This window comes from Stenella coeruleoalba, assembly GCF_951394435.1.
Source record: "Stenella coeruleoalba genome assembly, chromosome: 5".
NCBI lineage: Eukaryota > Metazoa > Chordata > Mammalia > Artiodactyla > Delphinidae > Stenella > Stenella coeruleoalba.
This window is the reverse complement of record NC_137150.1, coordinates 46,448,283-46,468,094: the sequence shown is the minus strand read 5'-3', so window position 1 is coordinate 46,468,094 and position 19,812 is coordinate 46,448,283. Positions and strand designations below refer to the sequence as shown.

Sequence of the window (19,812 nt, the reverse complement as noted above, 5' to 3'; positions counted from 1 at the left end):
TCCCCAGGACTTCAATTAATAATCTAGCACATGTTAGACACATATAAATGTTCAAGGAAAATACATTTTATAAAAGTAAATCTCTGTTTTTTCAGGCAAAGCATTGGCGACTTGAGAACTGTTTTTCCCTTCCTAAAAGAAATACTAATTTAATGGAAGATAAGATTCAAGAGAAAAGCATAAAGGAAATTCCTTTGCTTTCTAAGGAGGAATCATGGTTAGACCCATCAAAACATTCTCTACTTGATAAGTAAAACAAAGAGTCAACATACAAGTAAGTACATCTTACCTGTAAGGAGTAAAATTGGCCCCAGATTCCTTCTGTGCTTTGTGGAATGTTCAATGACTACTTCAAGATTTTGCTAACATTTAGGTTATTCGTAGGTTTGTGTGTGTAGCAACGGGAGAACGTATGTTCTCTGGGTGATATCTGATTCTTACTTCTTGTCTCTGTTGAATGCTTGACTTCTGTTCTGTGTCTTCCAGTCTCTTGTTTCTACTCCATTATCAACCTAATTTTGGAAATTAACCCCTTTCTTTAAAAGCAATATATGTGTGTATATGTGTATGTATGTATCTACCTAGCTAGTTACCTGTCCATCTTAGAATGTATGTCAGATCTTACTCCTGGTTTTGGTAAGGCACACAGAGGTATATATGTCAGAAGTTCAAAGAGCTTGACTTTGAATATTGGATATCACTCTCCTTTTATGACTTCTAGCCTTTCCTTCCTGTTGTTCAGCCATTTCTTCTTTTCATGCCACTCTGATGGATCCCATCCTTACATTCCTCTAACTCTAATGCCAGGCAGTTTTAATTGTTTCTTTTGTTTCCCATATTCTTGCTAACTCATGCTCTCATAATTTCACCTTTCATATTAAACAATCTTTTGAGAAAACAATTTTGTTCATTGTATTTTCTTTGATACAATTGGCATTTTTATTACCATGTGCCTATATTACTTTTTTTAAGGTCTACAGAAAAATTGCATAGAAAGCACAGAGAATTCCTACATACCCCACGCCCATCCCACACAGTGTCAAACATATTAGTGTGGTACATTTGTTATGATTGATGAACCAATATTGATATTTTATTGTTAACTAAAGTCCATAGTTTACATTAAGGGAGTACAGTTGAGGGTTCTCTGATGACACCAGGCAGAGACCTCTGCTTTGCACCTTTCTAAATTAATGCACTCTTTGGCTAAACTCTTGGGGCTCAAACCCACCATTTGGGGTTTTTCTGTTCCAGTCCCCTCACACTGGCAGCCTCGCCTCTTGTACAGCTTCTCTTGGGTTAACTTCTGCTTGACCAACAGGAAGCTCACATGTCCTTGCCACACCAACTGCTCCACAGCTACCCCTTCTCCTCCTCTCACTGGGGTACTTTCAACCACAGTAGACTTTTTCAGATATTAATGAGTCACTGGTTCACTGTGTCCCTCTAATGGTTACCCCAAGGGGCATGTGTTAAACTCTTTGCCTGGTTTATGTGAACAGGAGCTAGAACTGAGGGGGAAGCATTCCTCCTCTCCCGTGGGAGTGGTTCTCAGTGCACACCTACGACTCTCTCCAGTGCAGTCCTCTCTTAGGATTGCTGCATCCTTAGTCTGTTTCTATCCTAGAGTGGTGGTTGGCCTGAGCATCACAAGATGCTCCCTCCTTGACAAAGTGGGCCTGCGCAAGGAATCGATCTAGCACCTCACTTTGGAATGTGGGAATACTTTTTACCTCTTAATTAATTAATTACTTTGCTTTCAGATTTTTTGGACCTCTGATGACGAGGTAGGAGAGAAAAAAAAATTCCCCTTTAAACATCCTGTTACACTAAATTACCTTTTGGTACTTGTTCCTCCATTTCCTTGAATTATGGCTTGCTGAAATGTCAAGTGGCATTTTACTTTCAGGCAGAAGAATCTTTCAGTTTAGAAATACAGCATGACCGACCCTGTACGAGAATAGAGGGCTGAGAATGGAAAGACTTGGTGTACGATAAAATGCCCCCACCCAGTCACCCAACTCAATTGTACAGATCAGGAGATAAAGTTACCCCAGGGTAACACAGATTGATCATTGTTTCTCTTCCTGTGACACTCCTAGAAGAGTGAATGCAAGTGTCACAGATTCCTGTTTGAGTATTTCAGCCAAGATATTAATTTCCCATTACTTATGACAATCTCAGTTATTCTTTTTTTTTAAATTAGCCTTTCCTTAGATTTAAAAATTGGCACTTTAAACTGTTGACTTCTTTCCTGACTTCTATCCATCTTATTTCATTTCCTATTGTTCCATGACACTTTACTTGTCTTCTGAAAATTAGTGCTGATGTATAGGTTCCTAACTTCACAGATTTCTCTTAAAACTAGAGCTTTGCATTCTGCCAGAGGAAATAAGACTACAGCAGAGTGATCATCTCACCTTCGTTATACATTTCTGTGGGCCTTGGGAGATGTTTCCGGCAGTAAAAAGCAAAGTTATCTCTGTTTATACCACATCTTTTCAAGTGACAACACATCCCAAAATACCTGTGATATTTAAAATTTCTGCCTTTAATTCAAATGAGTGAATTGAAATAAATTTTAAGACTGTAATAATGAGATAGAAGGGAATAATATCATTTTGGAATTTTTGAACTATTTGAAAGGAAAAGGTTAAAAACGTATCCTCAGAATTGACTTGGCAGGTACAGCCCTCACTTATCCCAGAAACATGTCCATGAATCCTATGGAGAAAACCTATAAATGAAATACAATTGTCAGATGTAGAATGTCCCTTGTGGCCTCCATCCAGTACTGAAGAGATTACAGATCACTTTTTCCCTAAGAAAATATTATTCTGAAGAATGTGCCCTATTTCTAATCAGATTAGGAAATCCAAGGAGAAAATCATGCCAGTTCTTGTTCATATGCAAAAGTATGAAAGAAAAGTAAACATGTAAAAGAATTTAGAGAGACTAAAAGGGGAAAAGCACATTTGGTGTGTGTATGCGGGTGGAGGGATGTTTAAATGGAAGGGGAGGAAGAGTAAGAAAGATAGAGATGAAAAAAGAAAAAAGCCAATAGAAAATGAAAGAAGCATGAAAAATGAAGGAAAAATTTAATAATTTAAAGCCATGTTCTCACCTTAACTCCTAAGATTCTCTTTCCAGGATAAAAGCTTGGCATTTATGATGTTCTGTCTTGTACATAAATACCAGGTTTTCATAGTGCTTAAGGTATTTTATAGTATTGTGTGTGAGAAGTAGGTAGGTGGTAAAATGTCGTCTTCAATTTAAGTCCTGGGGATATGCAGATGAATATAGAATTTAAGAGAAAATAGGAAGTCCTAATGCTGAGTTAAAAATTGACACAAAGAAATAGATTTTTCTCCTTCTGTAGGTTCTGCAAAAGTCATATTACCACTAGAAAGTGGGGGAAAAAAGAAATAACTGAAAAAAGTAAATGGGGGAACAAAAACCACAGTGGACATGCATTTTTCTTAACCTATGGCAATATTTGGTTTCTGGATTAACACAAAATTATTGTAATCTAGAAAAATTGTAGATAGAATGAATAATTTAGACAATATAACCTTTGAGTATTTCTTTATTATGAAAATAGTACATATTCATTAGGAGAAAAATTAGAAATACAGACAAGCAAGAAGAAAAAGATGACAAGAAATCATTAGCAGCAAAACCACCAATAACAGGCATTTCACTCTTCAGGTCTTGTTCTGAGCATGCATATACAAATAAACAAATATACATTTTATAAACGTGAGAATATAATACACAAAGTTTATAACCTGTTTTACGACTTAAAAACATACAGCCAGTACACTTCCGAGTTACTTAATATGAGTATCTACAGACATCAGTACTCGAAATGACCTCTTAGGAATTTATCACGTAGCTTTTTAAACATTCTCTTCTTTTAAAATATTTACACTGTTTACAAATTTTAACTGAGAAACATTTATTGAAATACCTTCATGCACACGTGTTAAGAGTACCTGACTGAATTCATCATTACAATAAATTCTTTGAATTGGATTGCTGAGTCAAAGTTTTAAAGGCCTCTGAGTCTTGCTAAATTGCCATCCCAATGGTGTGAAGGCTCCACCACCAGCAGTATATAGAAATGGCTGTCTCTGAACCAGCCCTGACTGTTGTCATTGTCTTAAAATTGCCACTCTGATTAATCATCAGTTTTATTTTTTTAAAAATTTAAACTTGCCACTCTGATAAATCATCAGTTTTATTTTTTTTAAATTTAAAAAATTTAAAATTTTTAAAAATTTTAAAAATTATTATTTTTAATTTAAATTGCCACTCTGATAAATCATCAGTTTTATTTTTTAATTATTTTTTCACGTTTGTTAATCTTTAATAATCCGATAATGAACTTGAAAGAGGTATCTGATGTCTGCTAGACTAATTCCTCTTGAGGCCTTAAGAGAAGCACATCCCAGCCTCTTCTTGAATATATCCTACGGGCTGCACTCACCATTGTGCAGATAGCCTTCTCTGTTATTCAACCACTCTGTTATAGAAGGGCTCTAATTGTAGGTCGGATCTATCCATTTGTAGGACATGCTCTCATCCATCTTCATCTTATTCTAGGGCAACAAAGAGCAAATCTACCCCATCTTCTACTATCTGACAAATTTTTCTTTTGCTACCATTAAAAAAATATTTATGGGGAAATGATTATTAGAAACCAGTATAAAATAATTAGATGGGAAATGAAACATAAATTCCATTAATTTCTCTGTAAGTTTATATAAGGCAGAAGGTACACTTAATGTTCCTTAGAAATATGAAATAATTATGTTCTAAATTCCATATTATTATTAGATGGGAACTGATATTTAATATCATTTATAAGCTGTTGATTATCTAATTATTCTGCCAGTAGAGCTTATGTGAGAAAATAAAATAGGAATATTATAAATATAAAAAATACAAACATAAAATAAAATAAGAGTATTAGAACTGTCTGTAGGTGGTGTTGGAACTCCTGCTTTGAGTGAAAAATATTGTATTATTCTTTCTTAAAGAGATCGTAGCCAATACTTATTGAGTTCTTACCATATTCCAGGCACTGTTCTAGGGTTTTTTATGTTTAACATTTAATTGTCACTATAATCCTTGGTGATATCTACAATTATAATCTCTATTTCATAACTAGGAAAGCAAGACAGAAAAAAGTTAAGTGATTTACACAATGAACAAGAGGTGAGCCAGGGACCCCAAAGCAGGCATTCTAATTCCAGAGTCAGTACACTTTGCCACTGCTCTATTCTGCCTGTCTGACAAGCAACATGTGACCATATTGAAAAGTTGCTGGTCTCTGAGTCAAGTGATCAAATGTTTTGTCAAGTACCTGCTATGGGTAAGCCACTACTCTAGGCACCTTCACTTTCCTTTAGGGCACTTGGGGACTTGTCACACATCGTTCCTACTTCCTACATCCAGAACCGAGAGATGGCAGATTTAGAGTCTTTCCTTCTCATAGAATTGATGGCAAGGATGCCAGAGCCCATAGTAGGCTCCCTTCTTGCATCATCACATAAGACATTTTTGGAAAAGTTTTAAACTCTATCTGTGTTCCTTATTACATTCTTTAGCTTTTTTGTATTCGACCACTAGGAATATTGGACTCTTAGGAATATTCACCTCTTTCCATTTCCCTGTACATTTTCATAGTAACCACTTTCCAAGAAGTCAAATGTCTATGGAAAAGAAGCAATAGGTTGGCCTGTAAATCGAAGTTGATTCTACAGTCTAGTTGTTCATAGAACTGCCCTTTGTCTTGGAGTTTTATCAGTATGTCTCCATTTCCTAGGCAGTCATCTAATTAGTGCAGATTGTTATGACTCTCTAGAAGAGTTTCTCTTACTGTCCACCTTCCTCTTTCCCTCTGTGGATTAAATTCTTTAGTGGAGATAGACAAAGTCTTTCGTTTCATACAAAAGATACTCAGTTTAAATGCCACTGGATGAGAGAGCTGGAAAACAAAGAGTCTAAAAGCAGGAAACCATTCAGGGTGTTTGGAGAAAAACTAAGGTCTGGTGTTAACTAGTCCAAAGATAGACCTCCCTCAAACTTTTGCACCTCAGTTTATTTCAGTTATACTTTTCTGAGGAAAAAAATATATTCTTAACGTAGTAACTGCCAGACCTAACTGCACCGTAATCTACCTTTCCTGCATCCACCACCAACTTCTTATTTTTACAGATTCTCTTACTATTTAAAATGACTCTCTAAAGATACCATCATTCTTGTCTTCAAAGCCCGGATAGTGGCTGAATAAACATGTCTTTTTTTAAAATTAATTTTTATTGGGATATAGTTGCTTTACAATGTTGTGTTAATTTCTGCTATACAGCAAAGTGAATAAGTTATATGTATACACATATCCCCTCTTTTTTAGATTTCCTTCCCATTTAGGTCAACACAGAGCACTGAGTAGAGTTCCCTGTACTATACAGTAGGTTCTCATTAGTTATCTGTTTTATACATAGTAGTGTGTATATGTCAATTCCAAATCTCACAATTCATCCCAAACCCCTTCCCCCCCCGGTATCCATACGTTTGTTCTCTACCTTTCTCTCTATTTCTGCTTTGCAAATAAGTTCATCTGTACCATTTCTCTAGACTCCACATATAAGTGATATACAATATTGTTTTTCTCTTTCTGACTTACCTCACTCTGTATGACAGTCTCTAGGTCTACCAACGTCTCTGCAAATGGCAGTATTTCGTTCCTTCTTATAGATGGGTAATATTCATTGTATATGTGTACCATATCTTCTTTATCCATTCCTCTGTTGATGGACATTTATGTTGCTTCCATGTCCTGGCTATTGTAAATAGTGCTGCAGTGAACATTGGGGTGCATGTATCTTTTGGAATTATGGTTTTCTCCAGGTATATGCCCAGGAGTGGGATTGCTGGGTCTTATGGTAGTTCTATTTTTAGTTTTTTGAGGAACCTCCATACTGTTCTCCATAGTGGCTGTATCAATTTACATTCCCACCAACAGTGTAAGAGAGTTCCTGTTTCTCCACACCCTCTCCATCATTTATTGTTTGTAGATTTTTTGATGATGGCCATTCTAACTCATATGAGGTGATACCTCATTGTAGTTTTGATTTGCATTTCTCTATTAATTAGGGATGTTGAGCATCTTTTCATGTGTTTGTTGGCCATCTATCTGTATGTCTTCTTTGGAGAAATGTCTGTGTAGATCTTCTGCCCATTTTTTGATTGGGTTATTTGTTTTTTGATATTGAGCTGCATGAAATGTTTGTATATTTTGGAGATTAATCCTTTGTCAGTTGCTTTGTTTGAAAATATTTTCTCCCATTCTGAGGGTTGAATAATATGTCTTATTCATGGGAGATAGTATGTTGTGAGGGAGATCATTCCAGTGTGATTTGGAGAAAAGCTGCTACCTACCATCAGTCTTTTGGATGGCAAAGATTTCCTTAAAAAAAAAATCTATAATTCCAAATAATTTATGTAGATACGCCTCCCAATCAAGGATGTAGAGCTTAACTCTCCTCTTCATCTTCCTTAAGTGTAGACTGTGCTTGGAAACTTGCCTCCAGAGAGTACTGTATAGACAGGAAGGGAAAAAGTAACTTTACAGAAACTTGGGAAACACAACTTTGGCCAGGTGATAAAGTTAACATCAACAGTGGTAAGTCAGGTTGATAACCTGTGCCCTTGATAAGATATAATGAGAATAGCACTTCATCTCTGTTATCTTCCTCCCAACAACCCATAATCCTCGTGTAACCATAAATAAACATCAGACAAACCCAAATCGAAGGAGATTCTACAAAAAAACTGACTGATATTTCTTAAAATTGTCAAGGTCATCAAAAACAAGGCAAGTCTGAGAAATTATCATAGACCAGAGAAAACTAAGGAGTCAGAAAACTAAATGTAATGTGGTATCCTGGGATAGAAAAAGGACATTAGGAAAAGCTAGGAAAATCCTAATAAAATACTAAGGTTAGTTAATCATAATATATCAGTATTGATTGTGACAAAGGGTAATATAAGATGTTAACAACAGGGAAAATTGGGTGAGGGGTATACCAGAACTCTGTACTATCTTTGCAACTTTTCTGTAACTCTAAAACTACTCTAAAATGAAACTTTTACTTTTAAGCTCATTTGGGTTTGGGAGATACAGTCAAGTAGGGGAGAGGAAAAGGGAGGAGGGAAATAAACATTTATTGAATACTATTATTTATTAGACACATCGCTGAGCATTCATCCATCTTATCTCCTTTAAAATCACAGTAAGAATCTCATACAGAGCAGGAAATTGAGGCTGAGAGTATAGGAAACATCTCAAGGTTCTATAGCTGCTTAATGTGTAGCAAAATAGGGAACAAAGGTTAAGGGCAGCAGTAATCACAAAGGGTCAAAGGGTGCAAGGAAAGGAGGCAGAAGGGAGAGGGCAGACCCCATGGCTCTCAATGATTTTGTGAAAAATAGGTATGTTTCCTGGCCTGAGGCTTCCAAGAGAATAATAACAATTTTTGGAAACATGGCTTGTAGCTGTTAAGGTTGAGGTCTGTGACAGTGAATGTTAAATATATTTGAGACCATTTCCTGTTTTCTGACTGGAATTATATACAACTATGGACTGGTTTCACTTCCTGTGTTTTATTGATAAAAACTTTTCCTGTGGATTCAAGCTAATCTATCGATTCATATAACAAGCCTCAAAAGCACTGAACTATTTTTTTCTTTTTGCATTTTGGATACCATAAATGAAGATCCAGGCATAACACTGGATAAAAGAGCTTTTGACACATACCACTGATTAGTCCATATAGTTTACACACAGGGCAAGGATAGTGTGCGTTTCTGTGGCATTTTCTTCTTCATAGTTTTTTCTCTGACCTTCCAGTTTTTATGGGGACAGGACCTTTGCTTAACTAGCTTCTCCTCCTTCGTGGCTCTTACCCTTTTATACCATCACCTGGCTAGTAGGCATTTTATTCAAAGATATAACTTGATTAGTGTAAACAATTGTCACTACTTAGGTCCACAGGATAGAGATTTTTTGTTGTTGTTGTTAAAGGTGTATATTTATAGCCAGAAAGTGTCTGTTCATCCTTTGTGGTTGTTATTTTGTTTCATCATAAATTATTTTCTTCCAATGTCAGACCATCAGAAGTTATAAATTTAGGTATGAATATAAGGAAAGAAATGTTTATAACAAAAAAACACATAACCTTTACAATGGTGAAGTTATAAAAAAATTATTCAGTAAGTAATCACTGTTGATATATTTTTATCATGTTATTATTTTATAGATTGGTGTGAAGAAAACAAGTAACTACTCTATGTGCCAGGAATGTTGGTGTTCCTTAATAAATCTGAAAGTAAGCTCTTGTGATCTCATTTTAACAAAGGAGGAAAGCGAGGCTCAGAGATACTAAGTGACTTGTCCAAGCCTTCACAGTGTACAATAGGCAGAAGTATAAGGTCTAAACCAGAAAACATGTGGAAAGTGCCCACTATAGTTTCCAAAATAGAGTTGGCACAGGATGTTAATTCTCTCTCCTAAGTGTTTAAAAGATAAAAATAAAATTAAAACTATTTTTGTTCTCAGAAAGCCCAAAGCCACACAGAACAACGTACTTGTTTAGTTGTGGCTGACCAGAAAAAAACTGTAAAAGAAAGTAATTGAAACAAAAGAATTGTTATCATATTGAAGTGTGTTGTTTAGAAGAGTGGTGAGAATCATTCTCGAAGCTCCATCATATGACGAGAATATTTCACTCACTACGGATCTTTTGTCAACTTACGTCCAAGGTAAAGCTGCACTTTCACAGAGCAAATGTGCTCATTTCTGTTGAAATTTTGCTGTCAAAAGGTACATTATTATTTGTTAGTATTCAATGCATATTTATAAACTAATCTACTCTATAGGGGTTTTGTCGGGATTACATGAGAAAATATATGTGAAGCACTTAGTGCCTGGCATATTGTAGAAACTCAGTACAGTTTTATTAGTAATATTATTTATTATTATTATACCTTGGAGCATGACTTTTAGAGTGAAATATACTTGAGTTGATGTCCAAGGTCTACCATTTACCAGTTATGTAAATTCAGGCAAGTTACTAAAGCATCTTGAGCCTTGATTTCCTCATCTGTCAAAAGGGCATAATGATACTTTAAAGGTTGTGAAGATTTCTCCTTTGGTTTAATATAACACATTGGTTCCCAAAGTACGTTCCCTGGTCTACCAGCATCAGCATCGCTGGGAATTTAGGTACATTCTGGGGCCCCATCCCCACCCAACTAAGTTAGAAACGGGAATGGTGCAAGTGGTTTATGCTTTGATAAGCCCTGCAGATGATTCTGATGCCTGGTACAGTTTGAGAACCACTGACATGGCACATGACTTGTCTCTGAGCAGGTGCTACTTACCTGTTAGTTTACTTTTCCTAGATACTGAGCTACCACAATGACAAAAGCACAGACAGTTTTTACCTTCACAGAGCTAACAGTTAAACAAACATAGAATCACATCTTGAATTAAGTTTTTGTAGACTTCCATTCCATTATCCATTTATCCCATGAAGCAAAAGGAAAACTTTTTAATTTTGTCCAAGACTTTGCCTGTAAGGGCATAATTAAGAGTCTTCCTTCCCATTATCTCATTGTGTGCATCATAGATACAATAATAAAGATCTGGTTTACATTTTAGCAAAATGAAAGTGAACCTGCAAACTCAAAATTTTAGATATGTTGTTAAACGCTGAAAAATAGATTCCATCTCACAAAGCGTACAGTTTTCTTGCAGATAAAAGAGAAACTGGAGCTTTTCCAAAACTGCAGAATATTCATTTTCAAGGGAAAATAGCAAAGAATACAAAATGAAAAATAAATGAATGGGGAGCCTTGAGTTTCTTTCGGTCCCTTTGCATAAAAGGAACATGGATTTATCTTGAACAGCTGTGTTTATAGGGTTTGCTGATCTGCAGCTGTAACAGCTGAGTAACAGGGAGGTTAGATTTTTTTTTAAAAAAAAAGTTAACTTGGAAATGTGCTAGCCCTTTCTGAGGAATTAATGATATTATACTTTTTTTTTCCATCCTCCCTTAAAAGCTGCTGTTGTAAAGGCAGTTTTAGGTCATTAAGCATTGGAAACTTGAAAGAACTACCTGAAGTCAATAAACCAGCTTTTCTTCTAGACCCTGAGAAATACTTTAGGGAAGAGCCAGAGGAGGAATGTCCCCAAATTCCAGAGCTTCCATCACTTCCTGAAAGTAAGTCCTCAACCATCATACCACGTCCACCCTCTCTCCCCACGAAACTCAACCAATTAAGAAAACAAAGTAGAAAAGCACGAAAGTAACACTGTTCGCCTTGTAGGTTGCAGTGAAATGAAGTATGGTTTGACAGCTAAGATTTATAGCTCAGCTGCCGATCTGTGTTCTCAGAAAGGACAGCCAACAGGCCAAAATACATAAGAGGAATATTTTTGTTTTGCCATCTTTCTGAAGTCAGAATGCCATGAATATATATAATGAGTCTGCTATGAATAAGAACCCATTCCCCCCAATCATCTTAATTTTCAGATCTGATACCAGAGAAAGAGATATCCTAAGGCAGCTTCAGAACAGAGTCTCTGACAATCTGGTTTTGTTCTTTTCATGTGAAACACTATAAATAGCAGCTACTTAAAGTGTATTGTCTTAGAGCCTTCCAGCTGTTGTGCTAGGCTAATATGATGAGTCGACAAGAAAGCTTAATTTAGAAAACAGAAGTGAATGATCTCTGAGGAATTGGAAACAAGATGTGCAAAAGAATGCTCTATTTTTCGGACTGTTATAGGCTTCCGAGTGTCTAAGAATTTGAAGAGTAACTTCTGTACAAGCATCCTACCCGCAAAGAGGGACCCGACGGGAGTGCAGGCAACACAACCTGCTACTCAGCGAGGCACTCAGAAAGCGTATGGACACTGCAGGGAACTCATTTAAAATAATTAATGAAAAGAGAAGTTTTCAACTTGTAACAGTCAAAAGATCAGAACTGCACTTGAACCATCTGAGATCTGTGGTTTCTAAACTTTTCAAATCCTCTGAGATGGGGGTTCAACATCATCCTTGAGAAATAATAACCCTTGTAGGAGGGAGGCATTTATGTCTACACTTGGGGAAGTTTAAGCCTCTTGTCTCTGCTTGGTTCCCTATAACAGCTGGTCAACATTTTTTTTTTTTAAATTCCACTTGTAAACAGGATACAGCTGTCATTTCTCACCGCTATATTTCCAGTCTAATTATTATCAGCTTCCTTTGCTTTTTCTCAGTTTCTCTTTTCTAAATCTATAATAGTTCATTTGCTCTCAGGAGGATCATCTATGATATCTGCTCATTTCTTCTAAAAACATGAATCCACAAACATTAGGGATTTAAATAACCTATAGTGCATCTGACTGGGCTTTCAGTCTATCAGCCTACTGCTTTTTCCCCAGGATGATTCATCTTCAAGAATAAACATGGGGAGGACTTATCTTGTCCTGCTGAGTCACAGACGGAAGAGAGTGTGGGGAACAGACAGTAAGACAAGATCCAGGGAGCCAGAACAAAGTGTAAAGACGGTCCAGACATAGAACATGCAAGATGGAGCAAGGAGTCAGAATAGAGGCAAGAGAAATAGGAGAGAAGAAGACTGCAGAAGCTGGAGAGCCAGGAATTGGGAGATAGCAAGGGTGAGGGCAGCAAATGCCTCTCCTCAGCCCTGGGAGCTCCTGTTTTTGTGAGGAGCCTTGCACGTTCTGCAGCAGGAGAATTCTCCTTCATCGGCAGATAAATTCTCCTCATGGGCAGGGAGGACGTGTAGGGGAAGTTGGGGGTGAATGGCTGGTTGGAAATACAAAAAAAACTCTAATACATTTTCAAAGAGAATTTTTTCTCCTGGATTTCTTAATATAAAATTTTTCTATAATTTCCACACCGTTTAAAAAAGATGTTTTCTCTCTTTTGCTTTTCTATTTTTCTTCTTTGCTCCCTTTAAAATATTTCCACTCATCTGCCTTCTCTGCAAGTGAAAATAGTTCCTTTTTTAAAAAGTTTCACCGGCTTGAGGGAGAGACAGATGTAAACTACTGAGGACAACAGAATGCATGACACATGCCACCACAAATGAGGTTCTGTGGACGCCTCAGAGAAGAAGGCAGATTAACTCTGCCTGGGGCATAAGAAGGAATAAGTGGAAGTCAGCTCTGAGCTGGGACTTAAAATGAGTAGGCGTTCAAAGGGTGAGGGAGGAGAAGAGGAAGTCAAGATCAAGGAAACATAAGGAAAGACGCATTGTGGTTGAAGTAGGGCACAAGTCCAAATGATTCCAGGCCGGCTGCAATGGGTGACTTCAGATGGTGCCACGTTGACTGAGTTTGACACAGATGAATAGGGTTGAGTTTGGAATGTGTTGAGTTTGAGGTACTGGTGTGCTATTTAGAAATAAGGGTCTGGAGAATGGAAGAGGATGGTAACATGCTCTGCATAATAGCAGTCTTCAAATAGCTGATTGCAGAAATCGTGTTTGCTCATGTGTTTGTTTAGCCCTCCTGGTGAATATTGAATGCCTTCTCTGTGCTGGCCCTTGTGCTGGGTGGTGGAGGCGCAGAGCTGACTTGTAGAGGCACAGCCTTCAAAGCTCTTGAAGACTAGTTGGGGAACTAGATAAGGAAACAAATCATTATGTTTTACAACAAAGGCTATAATAGAGATAAGCCCTGGGTACTGTGGGATCACGTGGAGGTTCATAGATGATTTTTCAGAGAAACCAGATTGTGCCTGAGCTAGATATTAAAAGTTAAATTGATATTAGTTAGGTAAGAAAAAAGGGGGATGATATTTCTGGCAAAGGAACAGTATGTGGATGGTGTGCTAAGGGAGCTATGAGTAGTCCCAAATGGCTGGGTTCTTGAAGGGACATGGTGAGAATTAAGGCCAGAGAGGTAAATGGGGGCCAAATCGTGGAGCACCTGGTGTACTGTGTTAAGGACTTTGGTATTTATTTTACCAGAAATGCGGAACCATTGGAATGTTTTAGGCAAGTATTCTGAATTATCCCATTTTATCTCTTCTATTAATTCTTCAGTTTTTAGACCTCTTTGTGTTAGCCTTTTAGTGATTACTCTAGAGGTTACAGTACTTTATTTCTTTTTGGGGTACTAGGCTTCCATCTGAGATTATTTTCCTTTATTCAGAAGAAATTTCTGCAGTATTTCTTATAATGTTGGTCTGCTGATGAGTAATTTTCCCAGCTTTATGTGTCTGAAAAATGCGTTTATTTCATTTCGACTTTGGAAGGATTTTTTCACTGGGTTTAAAACCCTAGATAGCAGTTTTTTTCAACTCTTTAAAGATACCATCCCACTGCTTCCTTGCTCCTATAGTTCCTGTTTAAAATTCCACTCTTCATATTATTGTTGTTTCTTTGAATGTAATTTTTTTTCTGGCTGCTTTACAGATTTTTATCGTTATCCTTGTTTTTTAGCAGTTTTATCACAGTGGGCATAAATACACTTTTCTCTGTATATATACTGGTTGGGGTTGATAGGAATCCTTGAATACATCTTTCTTCAATGTTGAATAATTCTCAGCTATTATCTTTTCAAATATTGTTTCTTTCCAGTTACCACTCTCCAGTCCTTCTGGGATTGCAATTACACATATGTTGGATTTTCATTATATCACAAACATTTCTTATGTTCTTCTCATTTTTCCGTTTTATTTTCTTCTCTGGGCTTCATTTTGGATATTTTATATTGACTTACCTTTGCATTCACTAGTCCTGTCTCTTTTGCCAGTCTCTTTTAAACCCATGATATCAGTTCCCAATTTCAGATTTTATATGTATATGTGTGTATATATATATATGTATATATATTTCTAAAATGCCATTTGAATCTTGTTTATATATATTCTAATACTCTGTTGAAATTACTTCTGTTTTCATCCATTTTGTCCAAATTTTCTGTTTTCTTGAACATATTTATAATAATTTTAAAGTCCTGGCCTGCTAACATCAGTATCTGGGTGATCCTTGGATCTGTTTCTAATGTTTATTTTTTCCTCTTGGTCATTGGTCACATTTTCCTTCTTTCTTGCAAGTCCTGTAATTTCTGTATAATTTTTTATTATATGGCAGAAATTATGTGTTAAAGATCTACAGATAATGAACTTAGCGTTTTTTCTCTGAGGCAGTGCACCCTTTCCTTAGCTGGACAGAGAGCATGAAGGGTGGATCATGTTAATCCAATTAGGGATGGAGTTCGGTCAGTGCTGGGTTATGGCTTTAGTTAGACTTCATTTACTTTCAGTTTCAAATGTTTGTTTTAGGCCTCTCCCTGTAGTGGAATATTGTGACCGCAGAAAACATTAATCTGCCTCCCCAGTCCAATCCATAGCCTGCCACACTACCCCAGCACTCAGAATATGTCCTGTGGGGAACCCTGGCCACAGTTACAAAGTGTCTCTAAATTGCAGTTCATCACACCAACCCACACAGTCATCAAAAGCTCTTCTGATTTTCCCTTCCCTTAGAAAATCTGTCTATGGCAAGCCTGTTTCTTAGCAATGCCCAGACATGATTAATCCCCAAAGGGAAGAAAAGATTTGGCAATCTCAGCTCATCTGAGAATGGTTCTACTATCTCATGAATTTTAATTTGATAATATTTGTTTTCACAGCTCTCTGAAGGCTTTAAGAATATTATTTCTGTAATTTACCTTTTTTTTTCCTATCTGGTGCAGTGAGAAGGAAGACCTGCCACTACTTTTTTTTTTTTTTTTTTTTTTTTTTGCAGTACGCGGGCCTCTCACTGTTGTGGCCTCTCCCGTTGCACAGCACAGGCTGCGGACGCGCAGGCTCAGCGGCCATGGCTCACGGGCCCAGCTGCTCTGCGGCATGTGGGATCCTCCCAGACCAGGGCACGAACCCGCGTCCCCCGCATCAGCAGGCAGACTCCCAACCACTGCTCCACCAGGGAAGCCCCCACTACTTATTAAATCCTATCCAGAAACAAAATTCCTGTTGAAATGTTTAAGCAGGCAAGTGACATGACCAGATTTGCATTCTAGAAAGCTTTCTGGAAACTGTGTAGTTGATGCATTATAATGGGGCTAGACTGAAGGCAGTGTATGTATTAGAGTGGTGGGAACTTGTTGTATGACGCAGCTATCTTCTTTTGAATTTTCACTTTGCCTTCTACTAGTTGTTTATATCTGGATAAATTAAATAAGCTACAAAGTCTCAGTTTTCTCATCTGTAAAATGGGGCTAATGGTACCTGCTTCTTGAAGTTGTGTGGGTTAATTTTAGCACAATGACTAGCACATAATAAGCACTCATAAATGGTAACTATTATTATTTTGAAGATAAGGGGACCCTAGAAAGGAAGTAACTATTAATTTGAGAAGTGTTACAGAGATAGAATTTAAAGGATTTTGTGCCCTGATGAGATGTTAAGACATGTATGACTATCAGGTTTCCAGCCCAGATAACTGTGTCAAAGAGAGGCAATTACTGAGAGAGGGAATATAGGAGGAGAAGATGATTTAGAGTTAGTTTTCGGAATATGTTGAGTCGGAGGTACCTGTGGGGCATCTACCAAGAAAAGCTAACACTTTTCCAAGAAACTGACTATAGTAGGGAGGAAAGAAAAAGAATGGTAACTGAAGAGCAACTACAATCAAGGCATGTTTTAGAATTAATTTTATTTTTCAGTTCATTTTTTCTTCCGATTTTAGATATAATATATGCACATTATAGAACATTGGCGAGTAAGCAGCAAAGAGAATTCTAAAGAACACAGGAATAGAAGATCTAAAGAGAAGCCACTACTCCCAGGCCTGAGACAGACCAAGGAATAGGCCCACCTAAGCTAGGGCGGAGACCCAGACCTTGTGCAAGAGGGCTTATCGCTGTTTTGCCACCTGGCAAGTTGGCAGAGCTGCTGCAGATGGAACTTGCAGAAATCTGCTCTCAGGGGCATCAGGGGAAGCCATCCACAGGGAGGTGATGTGTCTCAGAACTCACTGCAGAGCCATCAAGGGGCTGCAGGGGAGGCTGTCCACAGAGAGGAGTCACTGGCGGCCCTCTGCTTGCCTCCTGGGGTATTACAGAAAGTCATTCATTGCATGCTGGCAGACAGGTGGCGCTCTGCTGCAAAGTCACCTGGGAGGGTGGCAAGGGAAGCTGTGGCTCTGGAAAAGCCATCCTTGCATCACAGGAGTCTGGAGCTGCAGAAGGCACTGGAGGAGCTTGGTCCTGGAGAAGTCATGCTGTAGGAGTCTAGTGCTGGAGGAACTGCCCTGCAGGAGCCTGGTGAGGGGAACACCCACTTGGAGAGAAATCCATTTCCCCTCCAGTGTCCCTCTAGTGACAGAGCTCAACATTGTACCAGCTGTCAAAGGAGAACCATTTACAAGACTCTGGTCCATTATCACGCAGCGAGCAGTGAAGAGTGGCTTTGGAGCTCAGGGGCAATGCACTGATCATTGGCATAGTACCATCTTCCCTGGCTATTCATGCTTTTTATCCCACTCCTGGTCCTTTACATTATTTTATAAGCTTTGAAATCACAGTCATGATTCCTACTCAGTTATAAGGTGTTAACGGTTATGGTTGTCTTTTGGAGAATTTCCATTTATAGAATGAATAAAACTTGGAAGACTCAAAGCAATAAAGGTATAGTAAGGGCAAAATTTCAAGCATAAACCTGGCTTCAAATCAAGACTCTACCACTTGCTAGCTATATGACCTTGAGCAGGTCAGTTAAACTCTCTATGCCTTAGTTTCTTCAACTAATAATGGGCATCGTATAAGTTACCGTCTTCATAATGTTGCTGTGAACATTAAGTGAAATAACCCATGTGAAGCCCTTAGCACAGAGCCTTCACCTAATAAGAGTTTGATACATTTCTTTATTGATGGTATTTTATTATTATTATTCCACTAAATGGCTCTTTGTTACAGGAATTATTATTGCCCCCATTTACTATATAAAGAGTCTCTGGCATAGACTCTGTGGGATAGAAAAAAGAGTTTAAATAATATACCTAGTCTCACATAGCTAGTAAAAGGTGGACCCTAGTTGAGAAGTGTCCCTGTTTTACAGGTGTCCATGTTATTAATATTTCTAGGTACAGCCTCCCTTGTTCAGATAACATTGAAATCATAGTCCTTAGGCAGCCTATTCTTATGCGGCTTTCTAAAACCAGCTATTTCACTATAATATTACCTATTTTTAACACTTTCATTTAAAATTGTTCATCTCCTTTTTCGTAGGAGGCTACTGAATTTAAAAATTGTTATTATAAATGAGCACTTAAAAAAAATCTCAATTACTAATACATGCCCTCCTCCACACTATCATTACAGAGTCTACCTTAAGTCTTTGCACTGCATTTTACACACATTCCTGAAATCTCCATAATTACAGTGTGCTGAAGGTTCTTTGGCAATTGTACGATGAGAGGCATTTTGCCAGACTTACTTTCAACATTCTAAACTACCGCTTTGGAACTTGGGACAGTTTCAAACACTTCTTAAGCCCCAGGTGACTTTTTAGTTTTACCTACTGTGTTTTTAATGTCCTTTTGTATTTTCTTTCTTTCCCTTTCAAGTTGAAACATCTTTCACACTCTCTCTTTAGCTTCCAAGTTGTTCCCCGTGGGTTCTCAAACAGCTTGAAATTCCTTTTTGATATGCTTTATTCAAAAAACTGGAATCTACTTAGAAGTGGCTCTGGGTCAGGTTTTGCTCATAGATTTCCCAGAAGTCATCATATTGTACATATAAAATCTTTAAAACTTCCAGCGTAGAGAAAATGCTGCATTAGTGACACCTCAGGTGAATTGTTTTGTTGTTGTTGTTTGTCAAAGACAATTAAAGAGATGATTTTATTCAAGCTATTGCAACAGGGAGAATAGTCATTAAAGAGGAGTATCTCAAAAAAAGGAAGGGGGCTTGAGCTACTGTAGAGACAGATCAATGAATCCATGAGTCTTATTAGACTAGGGAGGAGGGTGAAGAGGGTCTTATCTCAGAATGAGAGAGAGAAGAGTGGTCCTTTGCTGTTATCTGTTTCTGGAACGCAAGAGGGTCGGGCCATTTCTTAACTGCCTCCACTTTCTAGTTGCACAGGGTAAAGGTTAATGTTGTCAGCCCCCTTACTTTTGTTCAAGACAAATGATTACCACTCACTGTTGAACAGCCCAGAGGTGATCATGAATCTTCTGGGTGGGGCAGAACAGTGTCTGAGAAGTGTCTCTCAGGGATTCTTGTTGGCATTGCTTCTGTAGAACCAGATGTTAGGAGGGGGGAAGGTCAGTTGTTTTGGTGTCCTGAAGGTCCTGAGAGCAAAGGACAGCTGCAAGGCAGCACAGAGTCTGAATAAAGATTTGGGCTGTCAGGTTTTAGTTCTCAGTTTTAGACAGACGTGAGAATTGAAAAAGTTTGGAAGATTGTGGTCAGATATTGAAGAAAAGTGGGAGGATTGAAAATTTGGTGAGAATTGATAATTTGTGCAAGATAACTGTCCCTGACCCAATTTGCAGGTAGGTACAAAAACGGTGCTTCCAAGGAAGGGGAGCGAGTCAGTTAACACTCTACCAGATGAGACGGAGTTTGCATATCCATGGTAACCTGCAATTTACAAAGAGGGGCAAAATAGTTCAGAAATGGTGAACTCAGCCAGAATCTGCCTACTCAGAAGGCTGTGCTAGAGACAATACTGGTTTTTCATTGTTATACAAACTTACTCTCTATGATTCTTA

At 37.8% G+C, this 19,812-nt stretch overlaps 1 protein-coding gene across 1 annotated transcript in view; it reads left to right on the top strand.

The window, feature by feature from the left end:
• Positions 1-19,812, top strand: part of WDR49 (WD repeat domain 49) — a 133,533-nt gene that overhangs the window by 106,080 nt on the left and 7,641 nt on the right. The window contains 3 exon segments of the mRNA XM_079921400.1: positions 96-251; positions 255-274; positions 11,131-11,291. Coding sequence (XP_079777526.1) covers positions 96-251; positions 255-274; positions 11,131-11,291 — 337 coding nt within the window.